This window comes from Euleptes europaea, chromosome 8, assembly GCF_029931775.1.
Source record: "Euleptes europaea isolate rEulEur1 chromosome 8, rEulEur1.hap1, whole genome shotgun sequence".
In the NCBI taxonomy this organism is placed as follows: Eukaryota; Metazoa; Chordata; class Lepidosauria; order Squamata; family Sphaerodactylidae; genus Euleptes; species Euleptes europaea.
This window is the reverse complement of record NC_079319.1, coordinates 75,297,597-75,315,758: the sequence shown is the minus strand read 5'-3', so window position 1 is coordinate 75,315,758 and position 18,162 is coordinate 75,297,597. Positions and strand designations below refer to the sequence as shown.

Sequence of the window (18,162 nt, the reverse complement as noted above, 5' to 3'; positions counted from 1 at the left end):
CCCAATAAACAAAATTCAGGATCCTTTTTTAACGGGTACATTTGTAAAAGAGTCTGTACAGATGTATCTCCAGACAATAATACATCTCCCAGAAATCCCAAGAACCCTTTTGAGACAGATAATATATTTAACTCAGGGGATGCTGCTATTATTTGGCAGTTCCATTGATCTTGAGGTGGTAGAGACAAAAGTTATCTAAATCAAATTAATGTTGGGGGAGATAATTGATGAGGTAAGGGAGATTACAGTTGACCTAGATTTCCTCTTACTTTTAGTTGAAATAAAAAAGCCTCTGATAATTACCAAGTACAAGCAAGTGTTATAAGTCTCTTTGCCTCTCCCTCCTCAGTCAGTATCCCAATCCATGAGATGCATTTTATCATTTTTTAAAAGCTGAAATAAAAATGATTAACAAGGAGAGGAAAATTATGGAGAGGCTTGGATTTGTCCTCTCCACATTAAGCCTCTATTAAAGGGATGGGACAGGGTTTTTTCCCCTTCTTTTCCAGGCATGTTGGCAATACTAGATACAAAATTAAAGGGCAGTAGCTGGGAATTGTATTTGCAGAATGACATCAGTTGTAAATTTGATACTTGCCATGCTGTCAGTCAATCTTTAATTTACAGTCATTTGACCAAATCAAAATAGCATACGATCACCATAAAACAATATTAATTACTCAACAAATCCATAGATAAAAAGTATCGACACAATCCCAATACAATCCCATTTCTGAAATGGAACATATTCTGTCCTTATTTTCAGTATTCCTTTGATATGGAATGTTACAAAGTCATTTTGGGTTTTAAGTGGGCTCAATCACAAAATGGCTGGCATGGAAAGGCACAGGTAACCAAAAAATGGGGTAAAAGCCCTCCGGGGGCCGGATCTGGCCCACGGGCTGCATGTTTGACACCCCTAGCATAGAGGCTGAAGCATTCACCTGATGTTGCCTGCTGGCACTGGGATTCATAGGTTTACTGCTTCTGAGTGTGGAGGTTTCCTGTAGTCACCATGGCTACTAGCCACTGACATGTCATGAATTTGTCTGATCCCCTTTTAAAGCTCTCTACAGCAGTGACCCATACCCCTGTCTGACTAGCTTTGCCATATGTTGTCCCCATAACAGCTTCTTCTGTTGTACACTAGGCATTGCATATTACAACAGATGGAACAGATTATACATATTCTAATAATCATGGCTCCAAGGTACCTATATATTTTCTTCCATGGAACAAATAGCTGCTGTTGGAATACTGCTGTTAGGACAATGATGTGTGTGTGTGGGGGGGGGGGGATAGGTAAAACTCCTTTTCCCCACAACTGCAGCTCCAGTCTTTGAGCCTTTTAAAAAGGTATATTATTATCACACCCATTTATTTAATCATTCTAATATTTAGAGATTTTCTGGCATACAGCCTTTTAAAATAAAGACTCTCCAAATCTTTTCCTTTAGAAGCCAGAACATCAGAGGAGGATCTGGGAGCTTTTGACTATCATGAGTGAAGCAGACATTATTTCCATCAGCTGCATTTCCCCAGAGCTGATCCATAAAGATTCACTCAATGCTGAAAGCTGCAGTGCTGCTTTGGATGCCTCTCAAGTATGTACACTTTGGAATATCATTAGTTCTCTCCTGCTAGTTACGGGAAGGCAGTCCTTTGGACTGTAACCATATCTATTTATTAAAATTTACTTATCGTTCCACAGTAATAGCTCTATAAACATTTACCATTTGAATGTAGTAGCCTGCAGTAAATCAAACTGATAAAAGCACTCTGACCAGACAAAACACTTTTTACAAACAGCAGCCATAAATACTGAAGGCAAGAACATCCAGTTCAACTGTACAAGCTCAGAACAAAGACTATTTTCTAAACACCAACAGAGAACAGGGCACCAGTTCTAAATTTTATAGTGATCTGCTGCATCTGAGGGTCTAGCCATACATTATGTTTTTTGCCCACCTTTCTCAGGTCCACCACAAGAATTTTACATCAGACTGCCTTCCAAGTTGTGTGTTTAGAACTCAGTTCCCAGATAAACAGGGGCCCAAGCAGAACCAGAACCATGGTGCACAGAAAGAAGGGGCTGCCTTAATCTCTTCCACTCAGTTTTTCTTTACCTGAAACAGCCCCTTGAGTTGTCGTTTGTCTTACTGGGGAACTCTATATGAAGCCATCAGTACATGTAAGTTTGCGCAACAGGCATTTAGCAGTTCCCTGCGGCTGTTTCGAGTCAGAAAGTGGTGTGGGTTCCCTGCACACTTAAGCCCCTTTCCCCTGTGGTCCTGATCGAAGTCAGTCTCCTGGGAATTCTGTTCCAAACGTGGAACTTGCAAGGCACATCTGACTGCAAATTCTTGTGGTGGGCCTGGAGAGACCACAAGTAAGAGGTAACATATAATTTGGGCTTAAATGGACAGGCACTAGCAAAAGAGTGTCCAAATTGAACAGAGAGTCTGCCCGTGTAGCAAAGACAGACAAAAACGCGTACTCGTTTTTTATTCAGTTGTGATTTATATTCTCTTATAAGATCTTTCATTACTCCATTGATCTCACATTTTCCAGTATGTTCACACGATTATCATGTAATATTATTTGCTGTCTGGTGAAGATAAGGCTATTACGCTATCCATAGCTCATTGTTTAATGGTGGCCTTGAAGATGCATCCTAGGCTATAATCAACATAAGAACATAAGAAAGGCCCTACTGGGTCAGACCAAGGCCCATCAAGTCCAGCAGTCTGTTCACACAGTGGCCAACCAGGTGCCTTTAGGAAGCCACAAACAAGACGAGTGCAGCAGCACCATCCTGCCTGTGTTCCACTGCACCCAAAATAATAGGCATGCTCCTGCAGCATGACCAGTATCCAGTCTAATAACCATGAATACCCCTCTCCTCCGTGAATATGTCCACCCCCCTCTTAAAGCCCTCCAAGCTGGTAGCCATCACCACATCCTGGGGCAGGGAGTTCCACAATTTAACTATGCGTTGTGTGAAAAAATATTTCCTTTTATCTGTTTTGAATCTCTCGCTCTCCAGCTTTAGCAGATGACCCCATGTTCTAGTATTATGGGAGAGGGAGAAAAACTTCTCCCTGTCCACTCTCTCCAAACCATGCATAATTTTATAGACCTCTATCATGTCTCCCCTTAGCTGCCTTCTTTCCAAGCTAAACAGCCCTAAGCGTCCTAACCTCTCCCCATAGGACAGTTGCTCTAGTCCCTTAATCATTTTGGTTGCTCTTTTCTGCACCTTCTCAAGCTCTGTAATATCCTTTTTTAGGTGTGGTGACCAGAACTGTACACAGTATTCCAAGTGTGGTCTCACCATAGATTTGTACAAGGGCAGTATGATATCAACAGTTTTATTCTCTATTCCTCGTCTAATTATGGCCAGCATGGAATTTGCCTTTTTTACAGCAGCCGCACACTGGGTTGACATCTTCATTGAGCTATTCACTACCACCCCAAGATCCCTTTCTTGGTCTGTCGCTGCCAGCACAGATCCCATCAGTGTTTATGTGAAGTTGGGATTTTTTGCCCCAATATGCATCACTTTACACTTGCTCACATTGAATCTCATTTGCCATTTTAATTCCCATTCTTACGCCTAAATGCTCATTTGCATTCAGTCACTCATTTTGAACTGGAACTGGAGTATCCGCAGAGGTCAGTTTGCAGGGGGCAGAGGGGTAGAAGCAGTCCTTGAGATATGCGGTGTGAGGCTTTGATGGCCAACGGCAGTGTGATGTAGTGGTTAAAAGTGTCGGACTAGTATCTGGGAGACACAGGTTCAAAGTGTGCCAGTCACACACTCTCAGCCTAACTTACCTCACAGTGTTGTTGTGAGAATAAAATGGAGGAGGAGAGAATTGTCTGAGCAGCTTTGGGTTCCCACCGGGGGAAATGACAGGATAGATATGAAATAAATAAATAAATAAAATTTGAATTGCATTGAGAAACCAGCTGGCAACTAATATAAATATTTATAAAACTGCCTTATACTAAGTCAGACAGTTAATCTGTCAAGGTCAGTATTATTTGCTCTGACTGGCATACGCTCTCCAGGATCTCAAGCAGAGATCTTTCACATCATGTAATCCCTGATCTTTTTAACTGCAGATGCTGGGGACAGTTTAGGATTTGTGTTGTATGGCCTAATCCAGGGGCATCAAATTCAATTGTTACGAGGGCCGGATATGACATAAATGTCACTTGGTCGGGCCGGCCATGCCTCTCCAGCCCAGACCGAGAGTGGGGAGGGTGGCTGCCTCTGCTAGCTCCCAGACCAGTTAAGAGTTCTCAGGGGGCCTTATGTTTGACCCCCTGGTCTAATCCAATGAAAATTTTGGACACTGGATTTTGAACCTGTTGTATTTTTAAAAAAAAGTATTTTCAAGGGTAGCCCCATGTTGTGTATGTTATAGTGGTCTAATCTACATGCTAGAGCATGATTGATGGAGGAGAGGTTCCACCTCTGGGGTACTAACTGAAACTGGAAAAGATACTCCTGCTACCAGAGTGTCAAATATCAATGATGGGTCCAGGAGAACCCCCAAGGTACAAATCTGTTTTTCAAAGGTGTGCAGCCCCATCCATTTCACTACTTTCTGAACTGAAGATACACCAGCTTCCATAAGCCCTATGTTACCTGGATTGAACTGCAGTTAATTGATTCAGCCGCTTACTGATCTGAAGCAGTAGTTCAGGGATTCCACTCACCAGTGAAACCAAATGAGAAACCCCAAATTGAAAATTACTAGGATCAGGCCGTATCAATAGGTCTACTCCCTTCATGGGATCAGAATGCTGGAACCTTGAATTGCATTAAAGAATGGTCATTCTATGACAGTGTTAATGTCCTGTTTACCAAAGCAGTTTTTCCCCAATGTGGATCAGGCAAAGATTGTATAATGCCCTTACTTTGCTTAAGGCATGCCTGACCAACTTGTGACCGACCAACCTGACCAGCCCACAAATCATGTATGGCTGTCTTCCAGGGACTCAGTAAACTTCCTGTTTTTGCTACCTGCTTGGGACTGGAAAAATAAAGAGTCTGTAAAAACATTCATACTTGGTTAGTGGCTATATTCAACCTCAGGAGTCACAAATTGAGCAGGACAGCCGAAAGAATGAAGTGGATTCAACCAGTTTTCCCTGCTGGGGAAAAGGGAAGTATTCCCTTTGACCACTGAAAAATACTATTCTGTGGATGGTGAGACTTGCATGGACACATTGTGTGGTTGGAGGCCATAGTAGGGAGGGCAACTGGACAAGATTCAGTGACAGATGGCTGGATCCAACCCAGTGATTTTACAATAATTTATAATTGGCTTCTTGATGTCCACGGTTCATACATTACCCAGCAACTGGTAGTTTATATGCTAATGTTCTTTTAGTAATATTGACTACAGGTTGTTTTGTGCCCACAAATGCCCTGTTGCTATAACCACAGTTATTGTTAAGGATGTTAATATATTTTTTCTTTTTTGTGGTTGTAGGATGAGATGCAGGGTGCAGGGAAGAAAAGTGAATGTGACTACACGCTTTACAAGGGGGATCATCTTTCTGAGCCACTACTTGAGGATTTCATATATGGTAGCTATCTTTTATGAGCCTATCATCTAAACCAATAGGGGCTTGAACTCTCATTGCTTCCTGTGTATATTTTTGTATATTTTATAAAAGGAGGATGGGTACAGAGGTGTCCAAGTGGACTAAGAAGCAACTATCACTGAAGCAACGTCTCTTCAAATTGCACTAACATTCAGAAAGCGGACAGGAAAAGATTCCATGTTTTGTGATGCCACCATGGAAGCCATTGGCAGGTCTCCCTTTGAAGTTTGTTGTTGAAGGATGAACACATGAAGCTTCCTTATACTGAATCAGACCCTAGGTCCCTCAAAGTTAGTATTGTCTACTCAGACCTGCAGCGGCTCTCCAGGGTCTCAGGTAGAGGTCTCTCACATCACCTACTTGCCTAGTCCTTTAACTGGAGACGCCGGGGATTGAACCTGGGCTTGTCTGCATGCCAAGCAGATGCTCTACCACTGAGCCACAGCCCCTCCCCTTTTTTAAGGATGGTGACTTTCAGGTCAGCAACAGTGTGCCCTGGGAGACTGAAACGTTCTCTCGCTGGTCTTTGAATACTGTGGTTTTTAACATCAAATGTGTGTCCATTTATTCTTTTGCATCGGAACTGACTAGTTTGATCTTAGAGAAAACAGAAGGGCATTATTGACACACATGGTGGCATTTATCACACTGGAGCATGAGCGAGTGGAGGAGCCCAAGATGGTGTAACTGATGTTACTGGGTCCTGAAACAGTATTAGCTAAGTGTACAAGTGTACCCCCTTTGCTGGGGGTAAAGGGAAGATGACTGGGGAAGGCACTGGCAAACCACCCCGTAAACAAAGTCTGCCTAGGAAACGTCGGGATATGACATCACCCCATGGGTCAGGAATGACCCGGTGCTTGCACAGGGGACCTTTACCTTTACAAGAGAAGAAAAGGTTGGCATCTTTGTTTGTTGCAGGGTCTGGTGCTTGGGTTTGTGTCTCTGTTAGGTGGTCTGTTGTTGTTGGTAAGAAACCGTATTCGTTTAGGGGGGCTGTCTGTAAGCAAGGAATGGCATGAGACCCAAAGGCTGTGATCTCTGTAGAATTATTGGCAGGCCATATTTCAGACATGCTGAAAAAAGAATGGCCTTAGGCCAAATACACAGTCCTCAAATCCCGATATATATATATATTTCTTTTTATTTCATAAATGTGAAAAATCAAAATATAACATAAAACACCCCCCTCCAACTCCCTTTATATACTCCCAGTGTGTGACTTCCGTTAGAGTATTACCCAAATCTAAATTTTACATTACTTCCCATTACAGTACACAAATATTATAACCTTTTCACAACAGTTCTAAAATCCACCTTCGCATATTTAGCTAAATACACAAATGCCAAGCTCCATTTCTTCTCAAATTCTTCCATATCCTTTCCTTGTAGTCCACTTGTTAGCTTAGCCATCTGTATATATTTATTAATTTTTCCCTCCAATCTTTCTTCGACAATTTTTTATCTGCCTTCCAGGATTTTGCGATAATTATTCTTGCCCCTGCAAAGCAATATTGGCAGATCGTTTTATCTTCCACATCCATTCCTTCTTTAAATAAACCTATTAAACACGCTTCTGGGGATTTTTTTTACACTCCCCTTTATCAGCTTATTAGATTCTATTATTATAGCTCTCCAAAACTTTTTCAACTTCTTGCAGGACCACCAAACATGGAAAAATGTACCTCTGCATTCTTTACATCTCCAGCATTTATCACTGGCATCCTTAGCCATTTTTGCTACCATTACCAGTGTTGTATACCACCTATAAAATATTTTATACATATTTTCTCTAATACTGCCTGCAATTGAAAACTTAAATTCCTTCTGCCATAGTCTTTCCCATCTTTCTAAATGTATGGTGTGTCCCAGATCTTTTGCCCATGAAATCATTGTTGGTTTAATCCTATTTCCCTCTAAATTGTATTCCAATATATATTGATACATTTTAGATATTAAACTCTTACTATCCTTATTTAAAATTCTCTCCAATTCTGAATCTTGGCTTGCAAACCCAATTTTTATGTCTTTTTTAAACATATCATTTAACTGATAATATTTAAACCAATCCTTTATTCCTACATTTTCTCTTTCTCTTAATTTCCATTGGTCCTTCTCTTTTGTTATATACTTCCTATATGTTTTGATGTCTGGATCTCTGTTCTGAGATCTTCTCAATACAGCCTCCAGGGGCTTTAGCCAAAGCAGAGTCTTTGGTTCAAAACCTTGTTTATATTTTTTCCATATTCCTAATAAACTTGCTCTCAAGATATGTTGATTAAAATCTCTATGTACTTTTTCTCTTCCATACCATAGATATGCATGCCATCCAAATCTAAGTCCCATACCCTCCAACTCTAATAATCTTGTATTGTCCAATTTAATCCACTCTTTTAACCAACTAAAACCTACTGCCTCATAGTAATATTGTAGATCTGGTAGTGATAAGCCCCCTCTCTCTTTAGCATCTATTAGATTAATATAGGCTATTCTATGTCTATTCCTCCCCCAAATAAATTTCTTTATTTCCTTTCTCCACTCTACAAATATTTTATTACCTTTTATTATTGGCAAGTTCTGAAACAAGAACAGCATCTGAGGCAGGACCATCATTTTTATTATTGATACTTTACCTAACCAGGACAGTTTAATTATTTCCCATTTTACCAAATTAGCTTCCCAAGTTCTTACATAATTATTTTGAAAGAGATTCAAATTATTGTTGGTGAGCCAAATTCCTAAATATTTGACCTTATTTTTTATCTTAACAGCCAGTAAGGTTTCCCAGCTGGGAAACAGTCCTGAAATCTGAGCAGTAGCCAGTTAGTTGCTGCAAACTAGGTGATGTGTCAGAAACTGTTTTATAGGGAGAAGTAGAGGATCAAGAGCTTCCTGGAAGTCACTTGAGTATGATTTCTTGTACCATTTGACTTTCACTATTAGGGTTGGATTGAGAATTTAGAGTTGCAGATTCTGCCCTTGGTTTTATGTCTAGTGGCTTCGCCTTAAGTAGGAAACTGGGGCTCAGTTCAAGTGCAACTGAAAACTCTCATCTGTTATCCATCTTTGATTTATTTATCACTATTCTGTCTTACATGCAGATTCTGAAGATGCTTCAGAAAAACTAATGACACCACCGCTCAACACTCGGAGAACTTGGCCTATAGATAAAGATTCTTTCTACGCTAGCGAGTGGAAGGACTCCAATGAGGAATTATCATCCCAAGAAGAATCAACACAACAGTGCAGAATACTGGATAAGCCAAAGAAAAGCTGTGGAATAGAAAAAGACCCTGGTCAAAAAGTAGCATGGGAACTCATGACTAAGGAAGCTTTACCAGCCGGGGACTTATTCTTGGATACACTGGCTGTGCCAATCCAGGAAGATCCGTTGGTGATCATGGGAGAATCATTACTAGACTGCATTGTGAAGGACTCCCCCATCAAAGAAGTATCAAGTTTTCTCACTCAGTCCACCAGCTCTTTATTCAAGACAGATGGAACTTTTGCAGATGAAGATTTGCCTATTACATTGGAAGGTTCAAATATGGCTGAGAAAACATCTGATCAGGATGGAAATATGGTAAGCTTTTCTATACCTTTGTAAAAGAATGAAACAAAAGTGATGAAAATGAGACTTGGTCCACTTGGAAAGAGCAAATGTACAGCAGCATCATTTTTGTTTTACATGCTTCACAACTATAAAGGGAAAGGTAATCCCCTGTGCAAGCACCTGGTCATTTCTGACCCATGGGGTGACGACACCAGGAACAAAAATGAGTTTTGTGTCACGTTTAAGAATCACAGACTTACGACAGTGCAGAAGTGGAATCTCAAGTCTGTAGCAAGAAATCAGATTCTAAAATTGCAACTAGAAGGGTTCTTTTGGGTGGTCCCCATGGCCAGAACAAAAAGGAGAGTAAAATCCCTGTCCTTGTTGTGTGCTTCAGTGCTGCTGTGCAAACTGGACGTGACGGTGTCCTCATGTCTGCCACGGGGATGGCCACCACCATTTTAAAGTGATTTCAGAACGCCTCAAGGGCCTGCAGTACAGCAGGCTGAGGCACTCTTGTGTGTCCCCCATGCCTTTTCAAGTGCTGAAATGACTGCACTCATCCCCTGCAGCTGTTTCACCACTTGAAAAGGCATGAAGGAAGGGCTCCCTGCGCTCCTCACATTTCTAAATCACTTTAAAATGCCGGTGATGTCCCCTTGGAAGACACAAGGATGTTGTCATGTCTAGTTTGGGTCTGAGTTAATCTTGTGTGATGTCATGTTGAACAATTTAGGATGCATGGATTATTTATTTAATTAGTTACTTTGTTTATAAACTGCTGTTCCCCACCCCCAATAGTGCTGATTATAGTTGTATCCCACTTTTGGAACAATAGGCATTGTGCTTAGGGATTCCCAGGAGGTCTTCCATCTAGACACTGACCAGACTTAGTCCTGCTTAGAACCTACACTGCTTTCTTGCCCTTGTATTCATTTATTGAATAACCCATTTTTTCAGTCATAGTTGGCTCCCAAAGTGGTTTATAAAAAATTGATATTCAATACAACGGAACGCTATATTAGGAATTCCCAGGTGGGGGACTCACGGGAGCAGGAAAATCTTATTCCCTCCTTCTTCTGGACTCTGCTTTCTCCCTAGGTCTGCTTGTCCACAGTCTCTCCCTCTGTCCCAATACCCTGGCTCCACTTTGACCCTCTACTCCAATTTGCCCACCTGTCCATACTTTCTTCCTATCCCCTTCCCCACGCAGCAACCTGGTCTTCCTTTCCCCCAGCCACTCACCCTATCAGGTCTTCTTTCCCCTGTCCCAGACCCCACGTCTCCCTTATCCTCTATCCCAGTGGTTCCCAAACTTTTCGGGCCACTGCCCCCTTGGTTCCACAAACTCAACCCCAGCGCCCCCTACCCTATCCAACAACACAGTTGAAGAGGCCCATCTCAAGCACCCCCTGCTTCCCCCTTGCCTCTTAGTGCCCCCCTAGGTAATCCCACCGCCCCCCAGGGGGTGGTACTGCCCACTTTGGGAACCACTGCTCTTTCCCCTCTCCTGCTTCCCCTCCCAAACTAACCTCTTTATTTTGCCCCAGCTGTTAGGCACCATTCTGGGTTGCTTTGGCAACCTCAAATACTACCTACAGTTCAGTTTTCCCCCTATGATATCAGGGTGACTGTCAGGAGGTGTTAGCCTCCCAATGTTTTGTTAGCCAAAGTGTTTCTGGACTCCTAGAGCTTCCCCAGGGTTTGCAGAAGCATTTGCATACCCTACATGTAAACCAGATTTTTTCTAGACTCCTACTGCTTCCCCAGGGTTTGGAGAAATATATGCCCTAGCATGCTGTGGTCCTGTAGAGCAAAAAGCTCTATGCTTTTCCCTCCAAAGGGAGGGTGCAGAAGCAGCTAAGAATTGGCTGATGAGAAAGATGCTAACTTAAGGAAGCAGGGTATTTTGGTGGCTTGCTGTTATGTGGTAATTAATGGTATGTTCCAAGTTCTAGGTTCTTCCTTCCAGAGAGAAATGGTAGAAGACAGACACTCTAGGGCACTTTCACACAGCCCACATAATGCACTTTCAGTCCATTTTCACTGCACCTTAAAAATCGTTTGCAAGTAGATTTTACCAGTTCACACAGTAAAATCCACCTTCAACGTGCATTGAAAGTGGATTGAAAGTGCATTATTTGGGCTGTGTGAAAGTGAGTTGGTTGTGAAAATGCCAACCCACAGAAGCAGCCATTGGGTTGATTTGCTGGCTCTTGGCAATTCACAGTCAAGGTTCTAGGCTATTCCTGTCAGAGTCAAAACTTTCTAACCGTATGCGGACCTGATTGCCTGAGTTAAAATTTTAACATCTGCCTTGCGCATCTCTTTGTGGTATCATATTTTCATTCCTGATCATTGAACAAACTCTGAATCAATCTTTTTGATAGATGGACACTGAACAACCCACCGAATCAGCAGACACAGGGCTCACCATTTCTCCAGATATTTTGGACGAAAACCTCGATTATGTTTGCACTCTCATGCAATCGAACAGACACTTAAAGGAACGCCTCAAGAGAAACTTGGCCTATTGTACCAATCAAGAAGAAGTGGTTAGCAGCCCTTCTCCACCAGAAATTGTAAGATGCATTTTCATTTCTTAACTTTATTGATCAGGAAAAAAGGCAGCGAGGGGAAAGGGACAGTACTGCCACTGTGAAAATATGTAGCTGCATCAGTTAAAAAGAAAGTCAGAACAGATTCTTTTCTTGTTTGAATGAAGACTGGTTCTTACATATATGGCCATCACTTGTTGACGTGGATGAGTGAATGAACCATCACTGATGTAATATCACAGATAATATCACTTTTAGATCACATCAGACAGAACTAAGGCTGCCAACTCTGGACTGGAAAATTCCTGGAGATTTGAGGGTGGCTTTTGGGGAGGGGAGGGACCCCAGCGGGGTATAGCGTTCACCCTCCAAAGCGGCCATTTTCTTCAGGAGAAGTGATCTCTGTTGTCTGGAGATCAGTCGTAATTCTGGATGATCTCCAGGCCTCACTGAAGGTTGGCAACCCTAGGCACAATGGGTTTCAGGGAATTCACTTAATGTATTCAGTTACCAATTATCGAGTGACTGCAGAAGGGCTACAGCTTAGCAGTTTATCTGGGTTTACAGAAGGTCCTAGACTCAACCCCATTGTAAATGTACACATTAAATAGATCTTGGGTAGTAAAAATATCTCTGCCTTAATGAGCGGTTGACAGTCAAAATAGTCAATGCAAGGCTGATAATCAATCAACTCTCTGCAGACCCAGCTTCAAATCCCCATTCTGCCCTGAAGCTTCCAGGGCTACCGTGAGCAAGTCACTCTTTCTCAGCCTAACCTACTTTACAAAGGTGCTGGTTGTGAAGATTAAATGGGAAACAGAGGGTCATATGTTGCACTCTGAGCTCCTTGAAGGAAAATCCCGGATAAAAATGTACTAGATATATTGGTAGCCCAAGTGAACCGTACAGAAAGAGCAAGTATTGGATGCCTAGAAATGTAGCCCTAGCAAAAGGACATCTTTTTAGGCCAGATTATGGAATGTTCTCACCTGGGGTTGGAAGCTATCAGGTCACTTGCTGATGGGAAACATCTTATAAAAATTGTAAAGAAACCAAATTGATTCTTTCCTACCAAGTGATTTGAGTTTCTCCTTTTTTTTACTTGAAAAAGGTTGAAACTGTATCCAAAGGAGAACATAAAGCAGAAAATAAATTAGTATCTCTACAAGCAGAGATGCCAAAAGATTGCAGGCAAGGGGATACAGGAGACCGTTCTCCATCCCATATTACAAGGAGCTGCTGCCTAAACCCTTATGAAGCATCCCTAAAACTCTGTGAGAGAAACACCTTGGAGTTTAGTTCAAAGCAACTGCTGCTTCAGGAAGGTGACATGGACTTCTATAAGGCGATTAATGGTTTAGGACACGACCAGCAGAAGCAGCTGACCCAAGTTTTGGATCTTCAGCAATGCGGTGTAGTTTTAGAGAAGAAGATTAAAGAAATGGAGATACTGCTGCTTCAGGAAGGAGACGTGGGCTGGGACAAAACCATCCACGAACTAAAGGAGGACCAAAAGAAGCAACAGACCCAAATCATGGACCTCTACTATGATGCCGTTTCCTTGGGGACCAAGGTTAAAGAGCTGGAGGTGGACATTCGCAAACGGCATGACTTCTTTGACACCATCAACACCTTGAAGAAGAACATTGCTGATCTCATGGAAGCAAAGAACAAGGCCATTGAGGAGAAGGACAAGGCAGAGAGCTTTCTGAAGAGCACAGAAGAGGCTTTGGCCAGCACAAAGGGTCATCTGCAGGACTTTGACGCAGAGAGATCAACTCTGATGCTGCAGTTGAAAAAGTTTAAGGCAGATGTTAGTGCCCTTCAGGAAAAGCTTCAGGAAGAAGTGGAACAGAAGACCACATACATGAACCAGTGTGTGGCGCTGGACTCCATTCTCCACAGGAAAGAGCAAGAAATACAAGAGCTGAGCAGTGACAAACACAAGTTGGAGCAGGAGGTGGGTGGCACTGTGTCAGCTCTGAAGAAGATGAAGGAAGAAAAGGACAGCCTTGAGAAGCACATCACATCTCTGCAGGCAGCCATGCAGAGGCAGAAGGATGAGAGGCGGGCAGAAAAGAAAAAGCTGGCCTGCAGATACAGCAAACTGGTCGCTCAGATTAAAATTTTGCAGGTGCAATCTGAGAATGAGCAGGCCGAGATGGAGAAGATGCAGCAACAGATCCACACATTCAGAATGGAGAATGGTGAACTTGAGCAGCAGGTTGCAAAGAGCAAAAATCAGAATCATTTTCTGCAGGCGGAGTCTGCCAGGTGGAAAGAACAGTATGACCAGATCAGAGAATCACAAACACTGAAGGTACCTTGGGGACCTGAAACCCCTGGATAGAAAGATCATTTTTAAGGGTACAGCTATTACAAGAAGTGGCATAGTACATCAAATATAGGATGCTGAGCCAGGTGGGAATATGGGGCCAATCAGTAAATGGCTGCTGTGGGGTACCCCTCTAAACTCACTATGGGGTACTGGGGCCAATCACAGAGTGTTGGGAAGTTGCAAGCCAAGCATCCTCCTACTAAATAGCTGTTTCTGAGTTCTCCTGCTCCAGTGAAATGAAGGAATGCTGGGGCAGGCTCTTTGCTTTGGGGAAGAAGCTAGTGGGCACCAGAAAACCCATTGGCAGGTGCCATGATGGCCACTGGCGCCATGTTGGGGATCACTAAATTATGAACTTTCTTATAAACATCAAAAAGATGGACCATCCCATTTGACTCAGGAGGGAAGGGCACATGACTGGGGACTGACCCAGTCGTCAGCCACCCTGTATATTACATTTACAACACAAGTTGTCATACTAGTCTCTCCTTAGGTTAAGAACTTGTGACTGCGACTTCTGTCTTCACCATAGGTGACCATGGAAGTACAAGCGTACCTCAGAGTTATTGCAGGTCACATGAATGTTTTGGTTTCCCAGTGCATATAAAAGTTATGTCTACACCATCCTAACCAGGCTTGACCCTGCTTAGTTTCCAAGATCAGGCATGTTTAGGGTGGTATGGCCGTAGGCGTTTACCCTATGCTGTAGTCTATTAAGTGTGCAATAGCATCATTTCTAAAATAATGTACTGTAATAATAATTAGAAAGTTTGAAATATTGCAAGAATTACCAAAATGTGACGCAGAGACACAAAGTGAGCACAAGCTGTTAGAAAAAATGGCGCCTACAGACTTGCTTGAAAACACAGAATCTGCAAACCTCAATAAAGCGAGGTATGCCTGTAACTGCCTCAGTACTTGCTCTTACAGTGGATAGAAACAATTGTTTTTTTAGTGCATCACACCCATCTGAAATGTGCATGCCCTAGCTGTGGGAGGTCCAAATGTTATCCTTCCACTGCAGGCAGATGTACTGAAATGGTAAATTGTGATGGACAGTACACCCAGTGCATCACTGGCTAAGGTGGGCAGCCTTGTTGTGCCCCTGTTTTTGATATTAATTGGCTGACACCCCTCCTCTGTGCTTGCATGGTTGCAGTACTTTTGGGAAGGAAACCCCATCACCCAAATGCTGCAAGATCATAGGCTGTGCAAATGCAGTGCATTCATTATACCCCCCAAAAAACCTGATAAACAGTTTTTACAAGGCTTTTGTGCAGAAATGTAGGAACCCCATGGAAGGACATTTCCGCACCCCGCTCTTTACCTAAAGACAGTCTTGAATATTAGTGATGGTAGCATCTAATAAGCTTTCATATTCATGAAGTATGTAAGGAACCTAAGCTGTCCCTGTGCTATTTTTGTCCTAGGAGAAGATGCAGTACCAGATTATTGAGGTACTCACCTATAAGCTTCAACTACAACAGGAAGAGCTGAGGAAAAAAGAAGAAATAATAGCATGGAAGATGCACATTTTGGGAAGGCTTCATTTGGTACAGTCATTTGGAGGGTATATTCTTAGGGCAAAACCTGGAGGTGGGGGGTTGTGTAGGATTGCGCCACAGTCAGTAGAGAATTACACATGCTTAAGCCATTGATTTCAGTGGACTACAAGTATAACTAAGGCTGAAACTTTATGGTGAGTACTCTCTGTTTTGCCACTAATTTCAATGGACTATAACAAAGGCAGTATCCACATGGTAAGAATTCTCCATTATACATTCATTACAGCTTTAGAGATCTGTAGAGAATTGTTGCAACTGCAGAGATTATGTGGATGCATTGACAACAGTCCACACAGTAGTTTTCTGCTCTTTTCTGTCAGCTGCCATTTCCCCCTGCATTTTCCCACCACCACACTACCAGAGGATTTTTGAAGGCTCTAAAAAAAATCAGTGGTATGGCATTATAATGCCACAGTATAATAGTGCTATAGAAATCCCACAAAAGCTCTCTGCTGCCATGGTAGGGAAAATGAAGGCTACAGGGACCTGTTGGAAGGGAAAGGGCACCGATGTGGGTGGGACCTGCAAAATTGCACTACTTCCTGTCCAGACAACATTCTAACACTCATGGGCTTCATTCTTCCTGAAAAGATAATAATAGAGCAGGTTTGAGGATGATAGTGCCAAGGATGGGGAAAACTCAAAAAAGGGAATGATTAAAGAATAGTGTTGTGTGGATGCTCCAAAACAACAGCCCTCTAGTTTGGAGGCAAAGGTAGAGAGAAAAACATCTGTGTGTGGCCTTGGGCTGCTGTCAGACACCTCAATAAACTATGGTTTGTTTAAACCATGAATTGTACAACAAACTCTGGTTAGTCTACTTGATATAAATAACAGATTCCATTGTGTCTAAACTAGGGTTGCCAGGTCCCCCTGGCCACCGGCGGAGGATTGGGGTGGGTAGGGTTGCCCTGGAGACATAGGGATGGAGCCTGGGGAGGACGGACCTCAGTGGAGTACAATGCCATAGAGTCCATCCTCCAAAGCATCCATTTTCTCCAGGGGAACTGATCTCTGTAGTCTGGAGATGAGCTGTAATTCCGGGAAATGCCCAGGTCCCTGGAGGCTGGCATCCCTAGACTAAACCTCAGCTTGTTTGTATCTTGCCTCCTTTTTGCCTTCCAGCCCCATCCCTTGTGGGCTTGAGTGGCTCCACCCTTTTGGTTGCCTGCCCACCAAGAAAGAAATATGGAGAGAAGGACAACTTCCCTGTATTGCCACCTCTGGGGCCAGGCAGCTGCAAGGGGAAGTGGTATTCAACAAACTATGGTTTGTGAATTCAGGTGTCACAACAAACTGTAATTGTTGCAGACTATGGCTAACAAAGTAGTGAGAGACCCCATTTTGAAATCCCAGTTTACTGCCAGCTAACACTCCTCAGCTTGTCAGTCCATCTCTGCAGATGTCACAACTAAATGGGGTTTTATTGTGATCTGTAAACCTTAGTTTGTTGAGTTATCTGAATGTGGCCCAACAGTGTGTGGGATTATGACCATGCAATTTTAGGATTGTTGCCTGGAATGAGGGTGAATGTGTTATTGGAGCCATATTAACTAATGGGACTTTTAAGGAAGATCTCTGTGGCACAAAAACTGGTATGAGGCTTTGTATAAAAGGTTCCGTAGCTGTGCCAGAAAATAATTGTAAAGCCAACCATTTCCATCTAGATATACTGTCTTTTTTTCCAAATGAAAAAAGTAAAAAATAATTTAACAAAAGTTCCCCTAAAGTATTTTTACCCCTTTTCTCTTTAAAAATATTGCTCGTATTTTAAACACTTCCCCTCAACCCTAACTTTACATGGTCAAAATCTTGAAATTCATTTTGTTTTCATAATATCTTTTAATATTCTTACAGTACAATCTTAAGCAGAGTTACACCCTTCTAAAAATCCATTGAAGTGAGTGGGTTTAGAGGGGTATAACTCTGTTTAGGATTGCACTATTACAGCTCTAATGAACACTGTTACCAAATTGATTCATAATCTTCAATGTATGCTCTGGTTAAAACAGGACATGAAGTCAGTGCATTCTGATTTATCCACCAGAAGCCTCTGCACTGAAGAAAACCATTCCAACTCTCCCTACGTCCAAAAAGCATCCAACCTTTTGTTGAAAATCCGCAGTCTTTTGGCTCTAACAGAGGGCTTACTTACCTGTCAGGTAATGCAAAACAGCCCTTTCAGTACCAGTCTAAATAGTCACTAAAGAATTAGTTCTATGATCCATCTGGACCAACTTATCATCTTGACATTCACTGTATTGTATATTTCCAACGAGAATGAAATAAATCTTTCTTCTGTGCCAGAAAAACAAATCAGTCTTTATTGTAGTCCCTTCCCTCCAACATTAATCAGTTATGATTATGTAAGTAAAGCCCATGTATGTTTTTACTGGTGAAGTAATTTTGCACTTCTCTGGCTCCTAGGCCAGTGACAATCAAACATGACCCAAAGGCAACATGCTACTACTTGGCAACATCTGGAAGTTGGCAATCCTAGTGCTAGCCTAGGGGACCAATGGGATA

The 18,162-nt window shown here is 42.3% G+C and overlaps 1 protein-coding gene across 1 annotated transcript; it reads left to right on the top strand.

Moving 5' to 3' along the window:
- The first annotated feature begins 1,499 nt into the window (after nucleotides 1-1,499).
- Nucleotides 1,500-17,937, top strand: CAGE1 (cancer antigen 1). Its single transcript, XM_056854967.1, has 7 exons — nucleotides 1,500-1,604; nucleotides 5,508-5,604; nucleotides 8,724-9,205; nucleotides 11,566-11,757; nucleotides 12,845-14,053; nucleotides 15,502-15,624; nucleotides 17,649-17,937. Exons 1-7 carry the CDS (start codon nucleotides 1,500-1,502, stop codon nucleotides 17,841-17,843), a joined length of 2,403 nt encoding a protein of 800 aa, XP_056710945.1. The 3' UTR covers nucleotides 17,844-17,937.
- The last annotated feature ends 225 nt before the right edge of the window (nucleotides 17,938-18,162 follow it).